The 16533-nt window shown below is 51.5% G+C and overlaps 1 protein-coding gene across 3 annotated transcripts; it reads left to right on the top strand.

The window, feature by feature from the left end:
- The first annotated feature begins 1058 nt into the window (after window positions 1-1058).
- ARHGAP30 (Rho GTPase activating protein 30) lies at window positions 1059-15867 on the top strand. Of its 3 annotated transcripts, none has more exons than XM_082615089.1 (12): window positions 1059-1277; window positions 6171-6273; window positions 8055-8199; window positions 9344-9426; window positions 9597-9704; window positions 10407-10534; window positions 11020-11191; window positions 11274-11374; window positions 11453-11530; window positions 11804-12205; window positions 13139-13404; window positions 13497-15867. In XM_082615089.1, the coding sequence occupies exons 1-12, from the start codon at window positions 1181-1183 to the stop codon at window positions 15114-15116; spliced, it is 3303 nt and encodes a 1100-aa protein (XP_082471215.1). In that variant the 5' UTR covers window positions 1059-1180; the 3' UTR covers window positions 15117-15867. The 3 variants fall into 3 exon arrangements, with proteins under 3 accessions (XP_082471215.1, XP_082471216.1, XP_082471214.1); XM_082615090.1 differs by having other exon boundaries at window positions 11271-11374; window positions 13139-13233; XM_082615088.1 differs by having other exon boundaries at window positions 11271-11374.
- The last annotated feature ends 666 nt before the right edge of the window (window positions 15868-16533 follow it).

The following is a 16533-nucleotide window of genomic DNA, read 5'->3' as shown; positions in this document are numbered from 1 at the left end:
TTAGTTTGACTGGAACTAGCGGGGACGGGGGAAAGAGACGGCATCCACAAGACCTTCAGCCATCTCTGAGAGTCGAGGTCGGACAGTGGAACTATAAGCCCTTCCAGGATAGGCATTGCCTTAGTTGGCAGTATTTCATATCCTGTATTGTATTGGAGTCTTACTACAACAGGCCTGGAAAGTAGACAACAGTGTCAACTTTTTACAGTCAAAGAACCCAAAATTCAAATGAGTTCCACAGAATGTTAGAGTTGGAAAGATTTAAAGATCATCTAGGGCTTCCCTGGTGGCGCAGTGGTTGAGAGTCCGCCTGCCAATGCAGGGGACACGGGTTCGTGCCCCGGTCCAGGAAGATCCCACATGCCGCGGAGCGGCTGGGCCCATGAGCCATGGCCGCTGAGCCTGCGCGTCCGGAGCCTGTGCTCCGCAACGGGAGAGGCCACAACAGTGAGAGGCCCGCGTACCGCAAAAAAAAAAAAAAAAAAAAAAAAGATCATCTAGTCCACTCTCTTCATTTTTTTATATGTGTTGAAACTGAGGCTCAGCAAAGTAATGTGACTTGACTGAGACTACAGGCCGGTCAGGGCCAAAGCCTGGGCATCCTCCCTCCTGGGTATGCCTTGCACAGCTCTGTGTTGTTCTGCTCCTAGGCAAGTCTCGGGTCTCCACCTCAGACCCCAGAATTCTGGTCTCCAAGGGTGTCAGTCACCTGCTCACGCCCCAGGCGCTACCAGCCACCCCAGGGCTCTGACATCACCTCCTGTTGACCAATGAGTGGAGGCCCAGCAATGGGTGAGGATGTGAATGTCAGCTACCTCCCCCACCCCAGCTCTGTGGTTGCAAAGATGCTCTAACAGGAAGCGGGTTTAAGGAGCTGCACAGCTTCCTGCCCCCCAGGGCTGAGCAGGGCAAGAAGGGCGAGTGCCAGGCCCGGCCACGAGACACAACTTCTTGCCGGGGTCCTGGCAGCTTCCTCTTCCACAGCCACTTCCGTGTGGCCGGGGCCCCAGAGGCAGGAGCTGCTGCCCGTTGCCCAGGCCACCCTCCACCCCCAGTTCTGAGCCCTGCCCCCCTGGGGCCAGGCCAAGCCCAGAGGCTGGCTTGGGATCCCATGGGGGACTAGTAGGGCAAAGGTCTTAGGGGACAGAGGTGGCTGGGCCAGAGCCCTGGGGCTCCGGCCATGAAGTCTCGGCAGAAAGGGAAGAAGAAGGGCGGCTCGAAGGAGCGGGTGTTTGGGTGCGACCTGCAGGAGCACCTGCAGCACTCAGGCCAGGAGGGTAAGGAGGCCAGCCCGGAACTGCTGTTGGGCGGAGGGGGAGGCGTGGAGCTTCTCCAGCCTGATCTAGGCTGAGGGTACAGAAGCAGCTTCTAGGAGCTCATGGAGAATGGGCAGTGGCTTGGGGTCACCCCCAGGCAGCTGATGAGCAGGCAGGGCAGGAAATGTGGCTCAGTGACTGCCTGGGGGTGATGAGACTGGTGATAAGAATGGGGGCACCGAGGGAGCACTGAGAGGAGAGGAGGGAGAGACTGGAGACCTAGGAGAGGTAGAAGAAGTAGAGGTGAGAAGATGACAGCTGGGGGACAGGAGAGGAAGGCTGAGGGGACAGGGTCAGGAGAAGAGTGGCTGAAGGGGCATGGATGGTCCTTAGGTCTGAATGAAAAAAGACAGGAGAAGGGCCCCTGGAGAGCCTGAGGATGGCACATGGGGAGGATGGGTGTTTCCTGGTTGGAGGAGACGAGGTTATGGGGCTCTGATCCCTCTGCAGCCTTGCTGGGCCACAGGTGAAGATGCAGGGTGGGGACAGTCCCCTCCCCCAGTCTCTCTGATTCTCTGGTTTTCCCTGGGCAAACGAGAAACAGGTTGAAAGTGGAAGGTGAGGAGAGAAGTTGCTAAACTGGGAACACCAGAATAGTAAGAGAGATGGCCTGAGGCCTGGTGTGAAGATGGGGGTAGAGGGTACAAAGGAGGATGGGGGTGAGGACTGTCTGTGGAAAGCATCCTCCCTGAGTTGCCTTGGAGGGCGCTTGGAAACGAGCAGGACCAGGGACAACATTGGCTCCCAACTGTGCTTGGTGTGGAGTAGACACTCAGAAACATTTCTTGATTTGATTTGGAATTGAACGCAGGTATCCTGACTGCCCAGCCCAGCTTGTTTTTTGGTACTTCGACCTCCTCCCAAAGAAGGGCATGATTTCTCCCCGCCTCCACCCCAATCTGTCATTTCCTCTTTGTCCTCTGCTCTGGGCTGCTGCTCTGTGCGCTTGCAGTGGAGGGAGGGTGATGGTGGTTCCCAGCTCATTTCCTGCTCTGAGCCCCGCCCCTGTGTCCCCAGACACCTCCTTCCCCTTTTCTCCTCCTCCAGAGGCCCCCGTCCCACTGGCCTCAGTTAAGGGAAAGCCCAGGCCCCAAGGAAGGGTGTTAAACAGCCGAAGTGGCTTCTCTGTGTCTTTCTTTCTTTTCTAACAGGGCACAGCCCAGCCGCCAGTGTGGGGTTGACTCCTTTACAAGGGATGCCTCTTGAGAATGATGGCTCTTGGGTGAGGGCCACATGATTTAATTGGGGCTGATGTTCTTCCAGTTCTCTGCAAACCCTCAGTTCAGCCTCCTCATCCTGGCGCTGTCCTTCCCTGTGGACCCCCTGCCAACCTCCTGTTGAAACACTGAACTCACAGCCAGCCCAGATCCCACTCCTGTATCCCTTCCTGGCCTCTGTCAGCATTCCCAGAAGGTGAGGGGCATGTTCTCTGGAAGGGATAGGCATCTGGTTGCTGGGTCCTGATCCTAGTGAATCCCAGAGAGAGAGAGCAAAGCCCCTCCTGCCCTTCACCAGAACCTCACCTGAGTCCAAGGGGGGAGGAGCATCTTGGGCACCAGAGCCAGCCTTCTCCCCTTCTCCCAGCTCCTCCTAGCATAGACAGGTGGAAAGTGGAAGGACAGAGAGAGGCCAGTGATGGCTTCTCTCTTTAAGCCAAGATCCAGCAAAAATGAAAGCCCAGGCCAGGAGAGCTGTGTTTGTGGTTAACTTATCCTCCCTGATTATCTTGGTTTCCCCCATCCTTGCAGCTTCGCTCCATCTCAGCACCCTCTCTCAGCTCTTTGCCCTAGGTGGGTCTCTTCCTTCCCAAGCCCTTATATGAATTGAGTTCTTCCTTTTCCTAATATTTATCTCTTTGAGATCTTGTTCAGGTTTCTGATTCTCCAGTTTCCTAAGCTTCAGGCCCTCCTCCCTGACCCACCCTTTGACTCTACCACCCCAACTATGTCTCTAACTTTTATCTCTGATCCCATTTCTCTTATCTCTGTCTCCTTGATTCCTCCATCCCTCTGATCCTATTATCTCTTCCCCCATCTCCTTGACCCATTTCCTCTATGGCTCTGACTCCTTAGGCTCTCAAATGCCTTCTTTAAAGGCATGCCTTGGGCTTCCCTGGTGGCGCAGTGGTTGAGAGTCCGCCTGCCGATGCAGGGGACATGGGTTCGTGCCCCGGTCTGGGAAGATCCCACGTGCCGCGGAGCGGCTGGGCCCGTGAGCCATGGCCGCTGAGCCTGCGTGTCCAGAGCCGGTGCTCCGCAACGGGAGAGGCCACAACAGTGAGAGGCCCGCATAACGCAAAAAAAAAAAAAAAAAAAAAAAAAAAAAAGACATGCCTTCTTCAAAGGCCTCCTGTGGAGACTCAAAATCAACAGAGAAGGGTGGGATGGAGAAGACCTGGACTGATTGCAGTTACTGTGAAAACAACCTGGGGTTTAGGTGACAGCGAACTATTTATGAGTCAACAGAGTGATGGCCGAAAGAGTTGGGGTAGCATTATTCACCCAAGAGTAGAGCAACAGCTTGAACCAGGAGGGTCTGCCTCATCTCTGCATTCAGTGCTGGGAACCTGAGGTCAAGGGACCCTGGCAAATGGGCAGAGGTCCTGAAGGGATGGATGGTGAACTGCAGAGCCTGGACTAAGGTGAGGCAAGAGAGGTGACTAGGGTGCAAAATGTAAGGAAACTCTCACTCTCAGGGCCAGGCAAGTGAAGCCCTAGGTGCTTCTTTCTTAAGGAGGCATTCACTCTCAAGATCGTGCATGTGCACAGTTGACACTTGCACAACCCTAAGAGTGAGTGCTTAAATTTTGCAGCCTTGATGCTTTCCTTGTCTCACCCAAATCCTGGCTCTGGGGTGCAGGAGGGTAAAGGGTGTGGACTCTGGGTCATATAAAGAGGGTTTAAAATAGTCTTTGATGGGTTTATTGATTTTCTTCAGTCTGTATTTCTAACTTACTTAATTCCACAAAGAGCTTGAGATGGATGACTGCCAAAACCCAAAACTTTACAAAAAGAATAAATGACTGAAGGAAATGAGTTGAAGGGAAAACAGGAAGGGTAAAATCAGTACCTAGAAATGCATTTCAGGTGGTTCTATATGGTTCCAAGATATGGGCTCTGAGCTTCCTGGTAGTTAAAGAGGTAAACATAATCAGGTATGAAATTCATAAAGCCCATAAGAAAAAAATAGGTGGCTTAGGAGAAGCACAGCTTTTTCTGCCACTAACACATGACAGGAATTTCTCTGGTGAGTCTCAGTTAATTGGACTCAATGTTTTGTCTTAGGCAATATTCTCTATTAAAGCTCCAATTCATTGACTAATTCATTGAGTAATTTAATAAACATCTGTTGAGCACCTGCTCTGTTTCAACACTGTGCTAGACGCTGGGGAGGATGTTACTATTTGTCAGAAGGTATAGATACAAAATATACCAATCATAACAAAGTACAATAAGTACTATGTACAGATATAAACAAAGGACCTTGGGAAGTATAATACGGATGTCAGCAAAGGGTTCAGAATTGGAAGTGATGTCTGAAGTGTGTTTTGAGGAATGTGTAGGGGCTCACCAGGCAGAGACAGAGAGGAGGGCATTTCCAGGCAAGGGAAAACATGAGTGATGGTACCAAGGCTTGTTCAGGGGGTAGGAAAGTGCTGGATCATAGGATTTATTGGGGGAGCTGGCTGGAGCTAAGGCTGGAATGGCAGCTGGACCTGGTTTGTGAAAGGTCTTATACAGTATACCATGTTGAGGAGCTTCTATTTTATTCTGTGTTTGTAAGCTAAGCATTGAAGATTGGGGTGGAGCAGAGTGTGTATGTAGCAAAGGATTTAAAGCATGGAAGTGCTTAAAAAAAAAGTAAAGCATGGAAGTGCTTTAGAGAGATAACTATGTGGTCTTGTGGAGATGAGATTCAACACATGGTTTCTGAGGATTTCCCATGACTGAGACATCATGACAGATAAGATGAGGAACAGCAGGATGGGTCACACTTAGATCTTGTCCTTAAGGAGCTTACAGTCTAGTAACTGGGAAGGGCTCTGAAGAAGGGAGAGAGAATGCAGCTTTATGCACTCTTGGATTTGAATCCTGGCTCTGGCTGGATGATACTGCACACTCATTACTTCTATGATCCTCAGTGTTCATGTCTAATGCATAGTGCTTGGCATATAGGTGCTTCTCTCCTGAATTGACCTGTCTGAAGGTCTGTCACAACTTCATGTACCTTCCTATGGCAGATCTAAGATCCATGCATTCACTAACCAGAGGAGGTGCTTCACAATAATGCCCATCAGCTCTGTTTCATTTTGGTTGCAAGAGCTAATGTTCCTTTATATTATGTAGAGTGTTATGTAAACACACTTTCAAGACCAGTCCTTCACCCTGAGTCCTCTTCCAATCACATTGCTGTCCCTTTAAAATTTCTGCAATAGCAACTAGTAATTACAGAGAGAGAGAATTTCAGGTCAACAAAGGCAGAACTTTCTAACAGGAATGGGCAGTCTGGAGAGGCAGTGAGCTCCCTCTTACTGGGGGAGTTTATGCCGAGACTCTAGGCCCAATGGGCAGAGAGATTGTAACGGGTTGGCAGGCTGGAGCTGATGTCCTGCAAGAATCTTTCTGACAAGTTTTTTTTTTTTTTTTTTTTTTTCCGGTACGCGGGCCTCTCACTGTTTTGGCCTCTCCCGTTGCGGAGCACAGGCTCCGGACGCGCAGGCTCAGCGGCCATGGCTCATGGGCCTAGCCTCTTCCCAAGCCCCCTTCCCTGACGCATCCATTTCTCAGACCCCCTGTAGTCTCTGACCTCCCAGACCTTCTGATTTCTCTTTCTCTGCCCCGTCTGTGTTCCCAGTGCCCCAGGTGCTGAGGAGCTGTGCAGAGTTTGTGGAGGAGTATGGAGTGGTGGATGGGATCTACCGCCTCTCAGGGGTCTCTTCCAACATCCAGAAGCTCCGGTGAGTCAGGCAGTGAGGGGAGGGCTCTGTGGCCAGGAGGCCAGGAATCATAGGGGTGAGGGGATTTGGGGAGAAGGAAACATAGATGATAGATATTGTCCAAGGGAGGAGCTCTAGTCTCCTCGGGAAAGGTTGACACCATGCCCCGCACTCCCCACAGGCTAGCCTGCACGTGTGCATGTGTGTGCACACACGCATGCACACACACACACATGCACACACACACACGCCCCTCCCCTCCCACACTCACCCACCCAGCTTTAAAAACAAATTTAGATATAATTCACATGCCATAAAATTCACCATTTAAAAATGTGTAATTCAAAAAAAATGTATAATTCAGTGGTTTTTAGTACATTTACAAGGTTGTGCAACCACCGCTGTCTAATTCCAGAGCATTTCATCAACCCCAAAAGAAACCCTGTACCCATTAGCAGTCATTCCACATTGCCCTTCTCCCCCAGCCTCTGGCAACCGCTAGTCTACTTTCTGTCTCTATGGAGTTGCCTATTCTGGACATTTCACATAAGTGGAATCACATAATTGTAAATTTCTGTGTCTGGCTTTTTTTACTTAGCATGTTTTCAGGGTTCATGCATATTGTTGCATGTACCAGTACTTCATTTCCTTTTATGGCTGAATAGTATTCCATTGTGTGGTGTTATCACATTTGTTTACCCATTCATCAGTTGATGGCCATTTGGGTTGTTTCCACCTTTCGGCTGTTATGATTAATGCTGCTATAAACATTTGTGTACAAGTATTTGTGTGGACATATGGTTTCAGTTCTCTTGAGTATATACCTAAGAGTGGAACTTCTGGGTCGTATGGTAACTCTATGTCTAACTTTTTAAGAAACTGCCAAACTGTTTTCTATAGGAGTTGCATCATTTTACATTCCTACCAGCAATGTATGAGGGTTCCAATTTCTCCACATCCCAGCCAACACTTGTTACTGTGTGTCTTTTTGATTATAACCACTGTAATGTGTGTGAAGTGATATTTCATCTATATTTGCATTTCCCTAATACCTAATTATGTCGAACACCTGCTGTGTGCTTAATAGCCATTTGTGTATCTTTGGAGAAATGTCTATTCAAATCTTTGCTCATTTAAAAATTAGGTTATTTGTGTCTTTTGAGTTGTAAGAGTTCTCTATGTATTCTGGATATTAGACACTTATTAAATCTATGATTTGCAAATATGTTCTCCCATTCTGTGGGTTGTCTTCATTTCCTTGATAGCGTCTTTTGGTATACAACAGTTTGTAATTTTGATGTTAAATTTATCTATTTTTTTTCTTTGGTTGCGTGTGCTTTTGGTGTCATATCCAAGAAACTGTTGCCTAATCCAAGGTCCTGAAGATTTACACTTATGTTTCCTTCTGAGAGTTACACTCCTCCATCTTTACACATACCCAGAAACACACATTTAGGCTCATCCCCGCACTTCTACATATCCCTACATTGCTACTCACACTGGCTCTACATCCTGATATGTACCCCTGTTCATGCATAGACCCATTTACCTATCCACTTACCCATCTCAACATCCACTCTGCACGTTGACAGATACAACACCTTATACTTGCTGCCTCACGTATATACACGCCCCAACCTCTTCCTTCCAAGATTCATACATGTTGACCCTCGACCCTGCCTGGATCTCATCTCTACAGCTCTCCCTAGGTGAGGGTCCCTCAAATCATAGATTTAATGTAGGTGAGGGTCCCTACATTTCCCCAGACCGTCACCACTTCTGACCACTCTGCACCTCCCCAGGCAGGAGTTTGAGGCTGAGCGGAAGCCAGACCTGCGGCGAGATGTTTACCTTCAGGACATTCACTGTGTCTCCTCCCTGTGCAAGGCCTATTTCAGAGAGCTGCCAGACCCCCTGCTCACTTACCGGCTCTATGACAAGTTTGCTGTGAGTTGAGTGACACCGGGGGGGAAGAGAAGGCTGAGGGTGGCCTCTGTGGTTTGGACATCCCAGATGTGTCCAATGCCAGACCGAGTCCTAGGGATCCTGCATGACAGAGACCACATGAAAATGAAAAGACCCGTCCCTTACAAACCTCCTAGCCCTGCTACCTCTGCCCTCCGCTGTCCCTCTGCTCTTCACTGTCCCTCCCTTCCCTGCAAACTGCACACAGTGCAGGGTGAGACTGGGGGAGAGTAGAGGTCAGAGAGAGAGCAGAAGCTGGAAAGCCCTTGGAAATCACCTAGACCGGAACTTCCCTACATTTAAGAGAATGAGAACCCTTTTAGGAAGCCAATTTTTTTTCAAGCGTGCCTTTCCATGAACTGTGATCATGTGTTGAACATCTTTTGAATAAGAAAATACATGACAAAAGTGCTCTCATTTTTTTTTTTTTTTTTTTTTTGCGGTACGCGGGCCTCTCACTGTTTTGGCCTCTCCCGTTGCGGAGCACCGGCTCCGGACGCGCAGGCTCAGCGGCCATGGCTCACGGGCCCAGCTGCTCCGTGGCATCTGGGATCTTCCCGGACCCGGGCACGAACCTGTGTCCCCTGCATCGGCAGGCGGACTCTCAACCACTGCGCCACCAGGGAAGCCCCTGAACATCTTTTGAATAAGAAAATGCTCGACAAAAGTGCTCTCTTGAATTGAGTAACACTTTTAAATTAAGTTGCATTTTATTGAGCATGACATCATTTAGAGACCCTGAATACCAGGGCATGCCATTCAGCCCATACAGGCCAGAATGGGTGGGCATGGGCCTTCCTGGACACCTTGAAATCAACTCCATGGCCCCTGGGGCACCCACAGGGCGGAACCTGATGTGTTCCAGAACCAGAGCACTACTGATGAGGATGCTAAGGCAGAGAGTGGCAGTGAGTTGCTCAAGGTCACAAAGCTATTAAGTGGCATAGCCAAGATTCCTCTGCAGGTCCTGGGGGACCCAGATTCTACGTCAGTGTGCTTCGAAGGTTCAACCTGGGGGATGGAGTGGGGTACCGCACAGACTGTTTCTGAGAGTTTGGCTCAGAACTCTGGGGAGGAAGCAGGGGCACTGCTGGGTCACTGACTCCTGCTCCTTGATTTCAACCAGGAGGCTGTGGCAGTGCAACTGGAACCTGAGCGCTTGGTCAAGATCCTAGAGGTGCTTCGAGAACTCCCTGTCCCAAATTACAGGTGTGTGGGGCTCCTCCCACCCAGAGTCCCGACTCACCCCGCTCAGCCCAGGCTCTCTGTCCACCTGGGGCCTTGACTGCTCACTTCTCTTCCTGCACCCACCCCTCAATCCTGCCTCTGCCTGAGTGCTCCCTTTGTGAGCTCTACCCCACGACGCCCCCTTTCTGCAGGACCCTGGAGTTCCTCATGCGGCACCTGGTGCACATGGCCTCATTGAGTGCCCAGACCAACATGCACGCCCGCAACCTGGCCATCGTGTGGGCCCCCAACCTGCTGAGGTGGGTGCGTGTGTGGGGATCCTGGCAGAGCCTAGCCCCTGGGAAGCTGCTCAAGGAGGGGGTGTGGCTGTGTGGGTGCACTGGAGAGGGGTCTCACCCAGTGAGAACAGGAAGTTTCAGGATCACTTTGAGTGTGATGGAGCTCACCCACGTGAGGCCCTTCTCTGAGCTTGAGTAAAGTCCCTAAGGACAGGGTCTTTGTGTTTTCTTTTTTGCCACACTGAGGGGCATGTGGGATCTTAGTTCCCTGACCAAAGATTGAACCCGTGCCCCCTGCAGTGGAAGGACGGAGTCCTAACCACTGGACTGCCAGGGAATTCCCAGACCTTTGTGTTTTCTTACACTGCATCACTTAGCTCAGGGACTGGAGCAGGAAGGGGTCGGGGGGTTTGTTGAGCAAATGTCTTGGAGAAGTGGGTTGCATGCCACTCCCTGTGGTGCAAGGCAGACTATGAGAAGTCCTGAGATTCGTTATACACAAGGCACCCTGGTGTGCAGAGGAGGTAGAGATTTATCCTGAGGAGGGTGTCCAAGAAGGCTTCCTGGAGGAAGTGGCCATTTGAGACTTGAATCATGCATGTAGATTAAGAGGTGGAGATGGGGGTAATGGCATTCAGGGGAAAGGGTATAAGATCTTTTTAGGGAGAATTCGAATGGGGAAGTGTGGTGGGGCTGGGGGAGAATAACTCCACACCTCCACAGGTCTAAGGACATAGAGGCCTCAGGCTTCAATGGGACAGCGGCCTTCATGGAGGTGCGGGTGCAGTCCATTGTCGTCGAGTTCATCCTCACACATGTGGACCAGCTCTTTGAGGGTGCTGCTCTCTCTGGTCAGTGTCCTTCCCACTCATCAAATCACCACTCTCTGTCTGGGAGTCATGTCAGAGTTATAGAGAGCCTCCAAGATCATCTAGTTCAGTTTCCCTGCTTTGCGGATGACAGAACTGAGTCTCATAAAGTGTTGTTGCTTATGGTCACGTGGAGAAGACCCTGCAGAGAGAACGGTGCAGTCAGGACTTGAGTAGGCCTCTTCTGCTCTCCGTCCAGGGCATAACTTGCCCTCTTAATCACCATCCAACCTGGTTCTCGAGGCTAGTGAAGGATCATTCCTACCCCCGGCCCACTGGACCAATGTCCTGGGATCTCCTGGACCCCTTTGTCCCTGAGGACTCCCTCTTGAGGAGCTAGACACAGAGGGCCTGCCTCCAGGTATATCCCTAGCATGGTAGTTGGTGAGTGGGAGGGTGCAGTGAGGAGCTCGGTACCCACAGCCCTCTCTCTGTTCCTGGTTGGCCAATTCCTCTTCTTTTCCTAGGTGGTGAGGTGGAAAGTGGATGGCGATCACTTCCAGGGGTCCGGGTGTCAGGCAGCCCCGAGGACCTTATGCCCCGATCCCTGCCCTACCACCTGCCTAGCATCCTGCAGGCTGGTGATGGACCCCCACAGATGCGGCCTTATCACACTATCATAGAGATTGCAGAGCACAAGTAAGACCTTCTTCTTGGGCCCTCCTCCCCTGCACTGGCCACCAGGCTCCAACTGCAGTGATTTCTCCATCCCCTCCAGGAGGAAGGGGTCTCTGAAGGTCAGGAAGTGGAGATCTATCTTCAATCTGGGTCGCTCTGGCCATGAGACCAAGCGTAAACTTCCACGGGGGGCTGAGGACAGGGGTAAGTCTGGGGAGATGTAGGGGGAGCTCTGCTGAGGGTGTGCCAGGCCCTGGCTCTACACACATCCCTGTCTTGCAGAGGACAAATCTGATAAGGGGACTCTGCGGCCAGCCAAGAGCATGGACTCATTGAGTGCTGTGGCTGGGGTCAGTGATGGTGAGTATAGGTGTGCACTCTTGTGTGTGTGTCGGGGCGGGGCGCGGGTAGTGATGGCTAGTGACTGTACCTCCAGGGAGGGAAGGATGTTCCTAAGTAGATGTTGGTGGGGTGACCTCTGACCTGCTGGTTGTGTAAGGTTTGAAGTAGTGGCTAAGGGAAGCTGGGCCTGGTGTCTTCCGGGCTAGAGAAAACAGAGGGCACTCTCCAGAGCCTTTCTGAGGTGTCCAGGCCCCTTGCAGAGGCTGTTGCCTACCTCTCTCTCCTCCACAGAGCCAGAGGGGCTGGTGGGACGCAGCAGTCCTCGGCCAGGCCCACTGCTGCTGGCGAGCTTTGAGAATGATTCTGTGGAAGCAGCAGAGGGTGAACAGGAGCCCGAGGCAGAGGCACTGGCTGGCACGAGCTCTGAGCCCGGCACACCACGACCTGGGCGGTCAGCAATCCGTGCTGGGGGCAGCAGCCATGCAGAGCGCCGTGCTGGCGTCCACATCTCAGAGCCCTACGATGTCAACCTCCCAGCACACATCAGTTCTATGCTCAACATATCCCCAAACATCATCTCTAACGTCTCCTTGGCCGGGTTTGCCCGTGGTCTTGAGTACCCCACCCTACAGCCCCGGCCAAGCCCTGCCTCTGGCCCTGGCTCTGGCCCTGGCCTTGGCCCTGGCCCCCCAGGTGAGGATTCAAGGATTTCCCAGAGCTGGGAGAGGGGACTAGAACTCTAGGCTGAGGCTCCGATGCTGGGGATCTGCTCTGGGCTTTGGGTGGTTATCTTTAGCTGCCTCCCCGGATTCAAGATTGGGGGAATCCAGTAATATTATCAGGTTGTGTGAAATTCTTGCAGAGAGGATCTCTGGCAGCCTTAGATCACTGATATACCCAAGAATGGGGATCTGTGTTAAATATATACAGCAGGGATTACTAAGTACAAAGTGGGAATATATCATAGATGATGGTAATAATATTAATACTAATAGCTAACATTTGTCAAGAGTTTATGATGTGCTTTGTTAAGGACTTTGAAGGCATTAGCTCATTTCATTTTCTCATAATGTTGACACAGGTATTGTTGTTACCCTTATATTACAGCAGTGGAACCTGAGACTTAGGTTAAGCAATTTGGTAGGAGGTGGCAGAACTGGGATCTGATCTTTGCTCTGACTCCAGTTCCTAAAGTGTCAATAATGAGAAGTACTGAGGCAGCACTAGGTACTGGGTAAGGATAAGGGCTACAGAGTTAAATAGTCTTGGATTCAAATTTTGGCTGTGCCACTCGTTGTTTGTGTGACCGTGGACAAATCTCTCTGAGTCTCACTTTCCTCATATATAAAATGGGGATAAATACCCTACATTATAGGGTTGTTTTATGGAGAAAATAAGATAATGCATTATAAAATGTATAGCACAGTGCTTGGCACCTGGTAGGAGCTCAATAAAGGTGGCTATAAGCCAATAGTTAGGGATATTGGTCTGAGAGGATTGGCCACATGGAGGATCTATGCTGGGAGTGTTGGGCCCATACTGTAGCAATGCTAGGAAGACTCACATTGGAAAGGGTCAGGGCTGGTCCTGACCTTTGTATTCCTGGGACTACCTTTCTCCCAACAGATGAGAAGTTGGAGGCGAGTCCAGCCCTAGGTCCCCTGGCTGACTCAGGCCCAGCGGACATGACCCCTGCCCTGGAGGACTGCCTGTCCCAGGAGGTGCAGGATTCCTTCTCCTTCCTAGAGGACTCAAGCAGCTCAGAGCCCGAGTGGGTGGGGGTGGTGGATGGGGAGGTGGCCAAGGCAGGACCAGCAGGAGCAGCCTTCTCCCCTGGGGAGGACGACCCTGGGATGGGCTACCTGGAGGAGCTCCTGGGAGTTGGGCCTCAGGTAAGGAGGTGCTGTGCTGGGTTTGGGGGTGCTAAGGAATCCAGAGGGTGGACAGGGCCACCTGGTCCTGAGCCACGATGCTGTGCTTACAGGTGGAGGAGTTCTCTGTGGAGCCACCCCTGGATGACCTGTCTCTGGATGAGGCGCATTTTGTCCTGGCTCCCAGCTGCTGTTCCCTGGACTCTCCTGGCTCCAGACCTGAAGCAGACGAGGAAAGTGGGGAGGAAGTCTTCCTGAGCGCCTATGATGAACTAAGTCCCCTTCTGGGGCCCGAACTCCCGACCTGGGAGGGTTCAGGCAGTCTAGAGGAAAAGGGAACAGGGTCTGGAAGACAGGAGGCTCCAGGACAGGCTGAGGGAGAACAGGCCTTCTGGGAAGTTGAGGAGGACAAGGGAGCTGAGCCTGGAAGTAGATGGGACATCAGGGAGGAGGCTGAGGGCAGTCCAGAGAGTGAAGTGGAGGGTGAAGAGGCCAGTGAGGAAGGAGTGGAGGCTGAGGGAAGCCAAAGGGTGATTGACAGTTTGAGTGAAAGATGTGGGGAAGAGAGAGAGGAGACAGACGCCAAGGGAGAGGAGTCCAAAGGTCAGCAGGAGGATGAGAGTATGGAGGAAGCTAAGGGTGTGGAGGAAACAGGAGGGGAGCAGGGTAAAGACAAGGGGAAGGAAAGAAAGACTGAGCGAGAAGAAGAGGCTGAGGAAGGAGATGAAGCCCAGGGAGAAGCCGGGAGGGACCCAGAGGATGGGGCCCAGGAAAACCAAATTGCTGAAGAGAGCTGGGAAGTTGTACACAAACAAGAGGCTGAAGGAGGCAGAGAAGATGAGGTCAAAGGGCAGAGGGGGGATGAGAACCAAGAGACAAGAGAAGACCAAGGAGATGGTGAAGACAGCAGAATCCCAGAAGAAGCAGCTGAAGGAGGAGCAGGGAAGGTCAGCAAGGAACGGGAGTGTGGAGACGGAGAAGCTGAGGGAGACCAGAGGGCTGAAGGTGACCATGTAGAAGAGGGCTCCCTCCCTGAAGTGTCACATATAGAGTCCCTGGAGGTTGACAGTGCCAAAGAGGGCGATGTCCAGTCCTCTGAGACAGAACACGCAGCCCCACAGCCACCCCGGCCAGAGGAGATGGATCCAGAGGGGCAGCCCAGTCCCCTTGGCTCAGCTGGTGGTGTGAGCATGCGCCTGGCCTCCACCCTGGTTCAGGTCCAACAGGTCCGCTCTGTGCCTGTGGTGCCCCCCAAACCACAGTTTGCCAAGATGCCCAGTGCAATGTGTGGCAAGATCCATGTGGCACCAGCAAACCCATGCCCAAGGCCTGGCCGGCTTGATGGAACTCCTGGGGAACGGGCCTGGGGGTCCCGAGCCTCCCGCTCCTCTTGGAGGAATGGGGGCAGTCTTTCATTTGATGCTGCTGTGGCCCTGGCCCGGGACCGCCAGAGGACTGAAGCTCAGGCAGTTCGGCGGACCCAGACCTGTACTGGGGCTGGGGACTACAGCCTCATCCCCAAAACCTCCCACTATAGCATGATCCCTGCCTATTGTCCTCGGCCCCTTAGCTGCCTGGAGCTCCCAGCTGAAGGCACAGAAGTGTCTGGACCCCGGAGTCGGTTTAGTCTGCCCCCAAGAGAACCCCAGCTCCCTGACCCTGATACGTCCCCCCAGCGCCGATCATATGCATTTGAAACACAGGCTAACTCTGGGAAAGGTGAGGGACTGTGATTCGGACCAGAGCACTGGGCACAGGGGACAGCAGCTGTCTCCAGGGTCTCTCCGCTGTCTCTTCGGCAGCCTGAGCAGCTTTAGTGCCCAACTTTATAGGTTTTGGCCCTCCAGCTTCTCTTTATGACTGTGGAAGGCACGTCTTGGTCCGTTTACCTGAGGTTGTCTCAGACACAAAGCACTTATCCTTTACAAGATTCCAGAGAAAGTCACCAAGATCCTGTTCCCAGAGAGTGGGGTCATTGGCCAAAGGGAACAAAGAGTAGGCGGCAAACTTAACGGTTTCTCAACGTGAAGAATGAAGGCAGAACTCCAGCCAAGTTCCTGCCCTCTTAGGCAATGAACTTCTCTTCATGGAAGTCCAGAGTACAGCCAGGGGTCAGGGCCAGATCAGAGCCTATTACATACAAACACTTCTAGAGTTACCCATCCTTGTTCTACTCTTGGGCCCTGGGACACCTCTTGCTCCTCTTAACTCCAGATTAGGAGGAAAATGTGCAGGAAACTCTTTGAATGCGGAGTATTTGTTGGAGGGACTGGCTCCCTTCCCAGCTCCCCCACCCTCTGCCTCCCTGCATCTCAAGGAAGAGAGGTCTTGTATAGATCTCTCTGGCCTCTCCTTTCTCCTCTGGAATAACTTCCTATTTTAGGGAAGGGGAATGGCATCACTCAGGCCCTGGGACTGCTTCTCCCGACAGGCTGGGGCCACACGTCCCAAGGGGCAGTCTCAGAATAAACGTTGTATTTTTACACATAAGTAGTGTGGTGTCTCATTCTTCTTATTAAAGTCTTGAGTGATACGTTTGGCCAAACGTTGTGTTTTTCTGTTTTTATTGTTTGGGTGCTCTCCCTCAGTTGTTGTCATGAAGACCTGTAGCTAGAAACTAGAGCTGGGTTCATGGTGGTCAGGAAATGGGGAAGAGAAACTTGTATTTACATAATGCTCATTATATGCCAGTAAAGGCTAGGTATTCTTTGTGCACAGAATCTACGCTCTTGATTTTATTTGGTCCACCTAATAATTCTATAAGGTTGGTACTTGTAGTCTCCATTTACAGATGAGGAAACCAATGTTAAGTCAAACGTTGCCAAAAGTCTCAGAACTAAGAAGTGGCAGAGGTTAGGTCTGAGACCCGAGTTTGTCTGGCTCCAGAGTGTGAACTCTTCCTATTACACCACACTACTCCAAATCCATTAAGCGTAGGTCTTGACTGAAAAGAATGGGAATCAAGATACCTCTCACAGAAACTCTGAGCCTCACAAAAACTATAAGCCTTGGGGGTCTTTGGGTGACCGCTAACGCTAATACAATTCTTTGTATGCCCAGATATGTCCTAATCTCCAGTAGAAAATTTAAAAAAGATGTCCTTTGTTAAAGATGGCGCCTCCATCCGATGTCCCTCTCTTGATCTAAGCT

Source organism: Mesoplodon mirus, assembly GCF_964341445.2.
Source record: "Mesoplodon mirus genome assembly, chromosome: 3".
NCBI classification, from domain to species: domain Eukaryota; kingdom Metazoa; phylum Chordata; class Mammalia; order Artiodactyla; family Ziphiidae; genus Mesoplodon; species Mesoplodon mirus.
The sequence above is the reverse complement of the archived record's forward strand: the minus strand, read 5'-3'. Positions and strand labels throughout refer to the sequence as shown.

Coding starts and splice junctions, on each gene's coding strand:
- ARHGAP30 (XM_082615088.1), top strand. CDS start 1,181: ATGAAGTCTCGGCAGAAAGGGAAGAAGAAGGGCGGCTCGAAGGAGCGG. Junction 8,200..9,343: donor GGCTCTATGACAAGTTTGCT/GTGAGTTGAGTG, acceptor GATTTCAACCAG/GAGGCTGTGGCAGTGCAACT. Junction 11,192..11,270: donor ATAGAGATTGCAGAGCACAA/GTAAGACCTTCT, acceptor CATCCCCTCCAG/GAGGAAGGGGTCTCTGAAGG.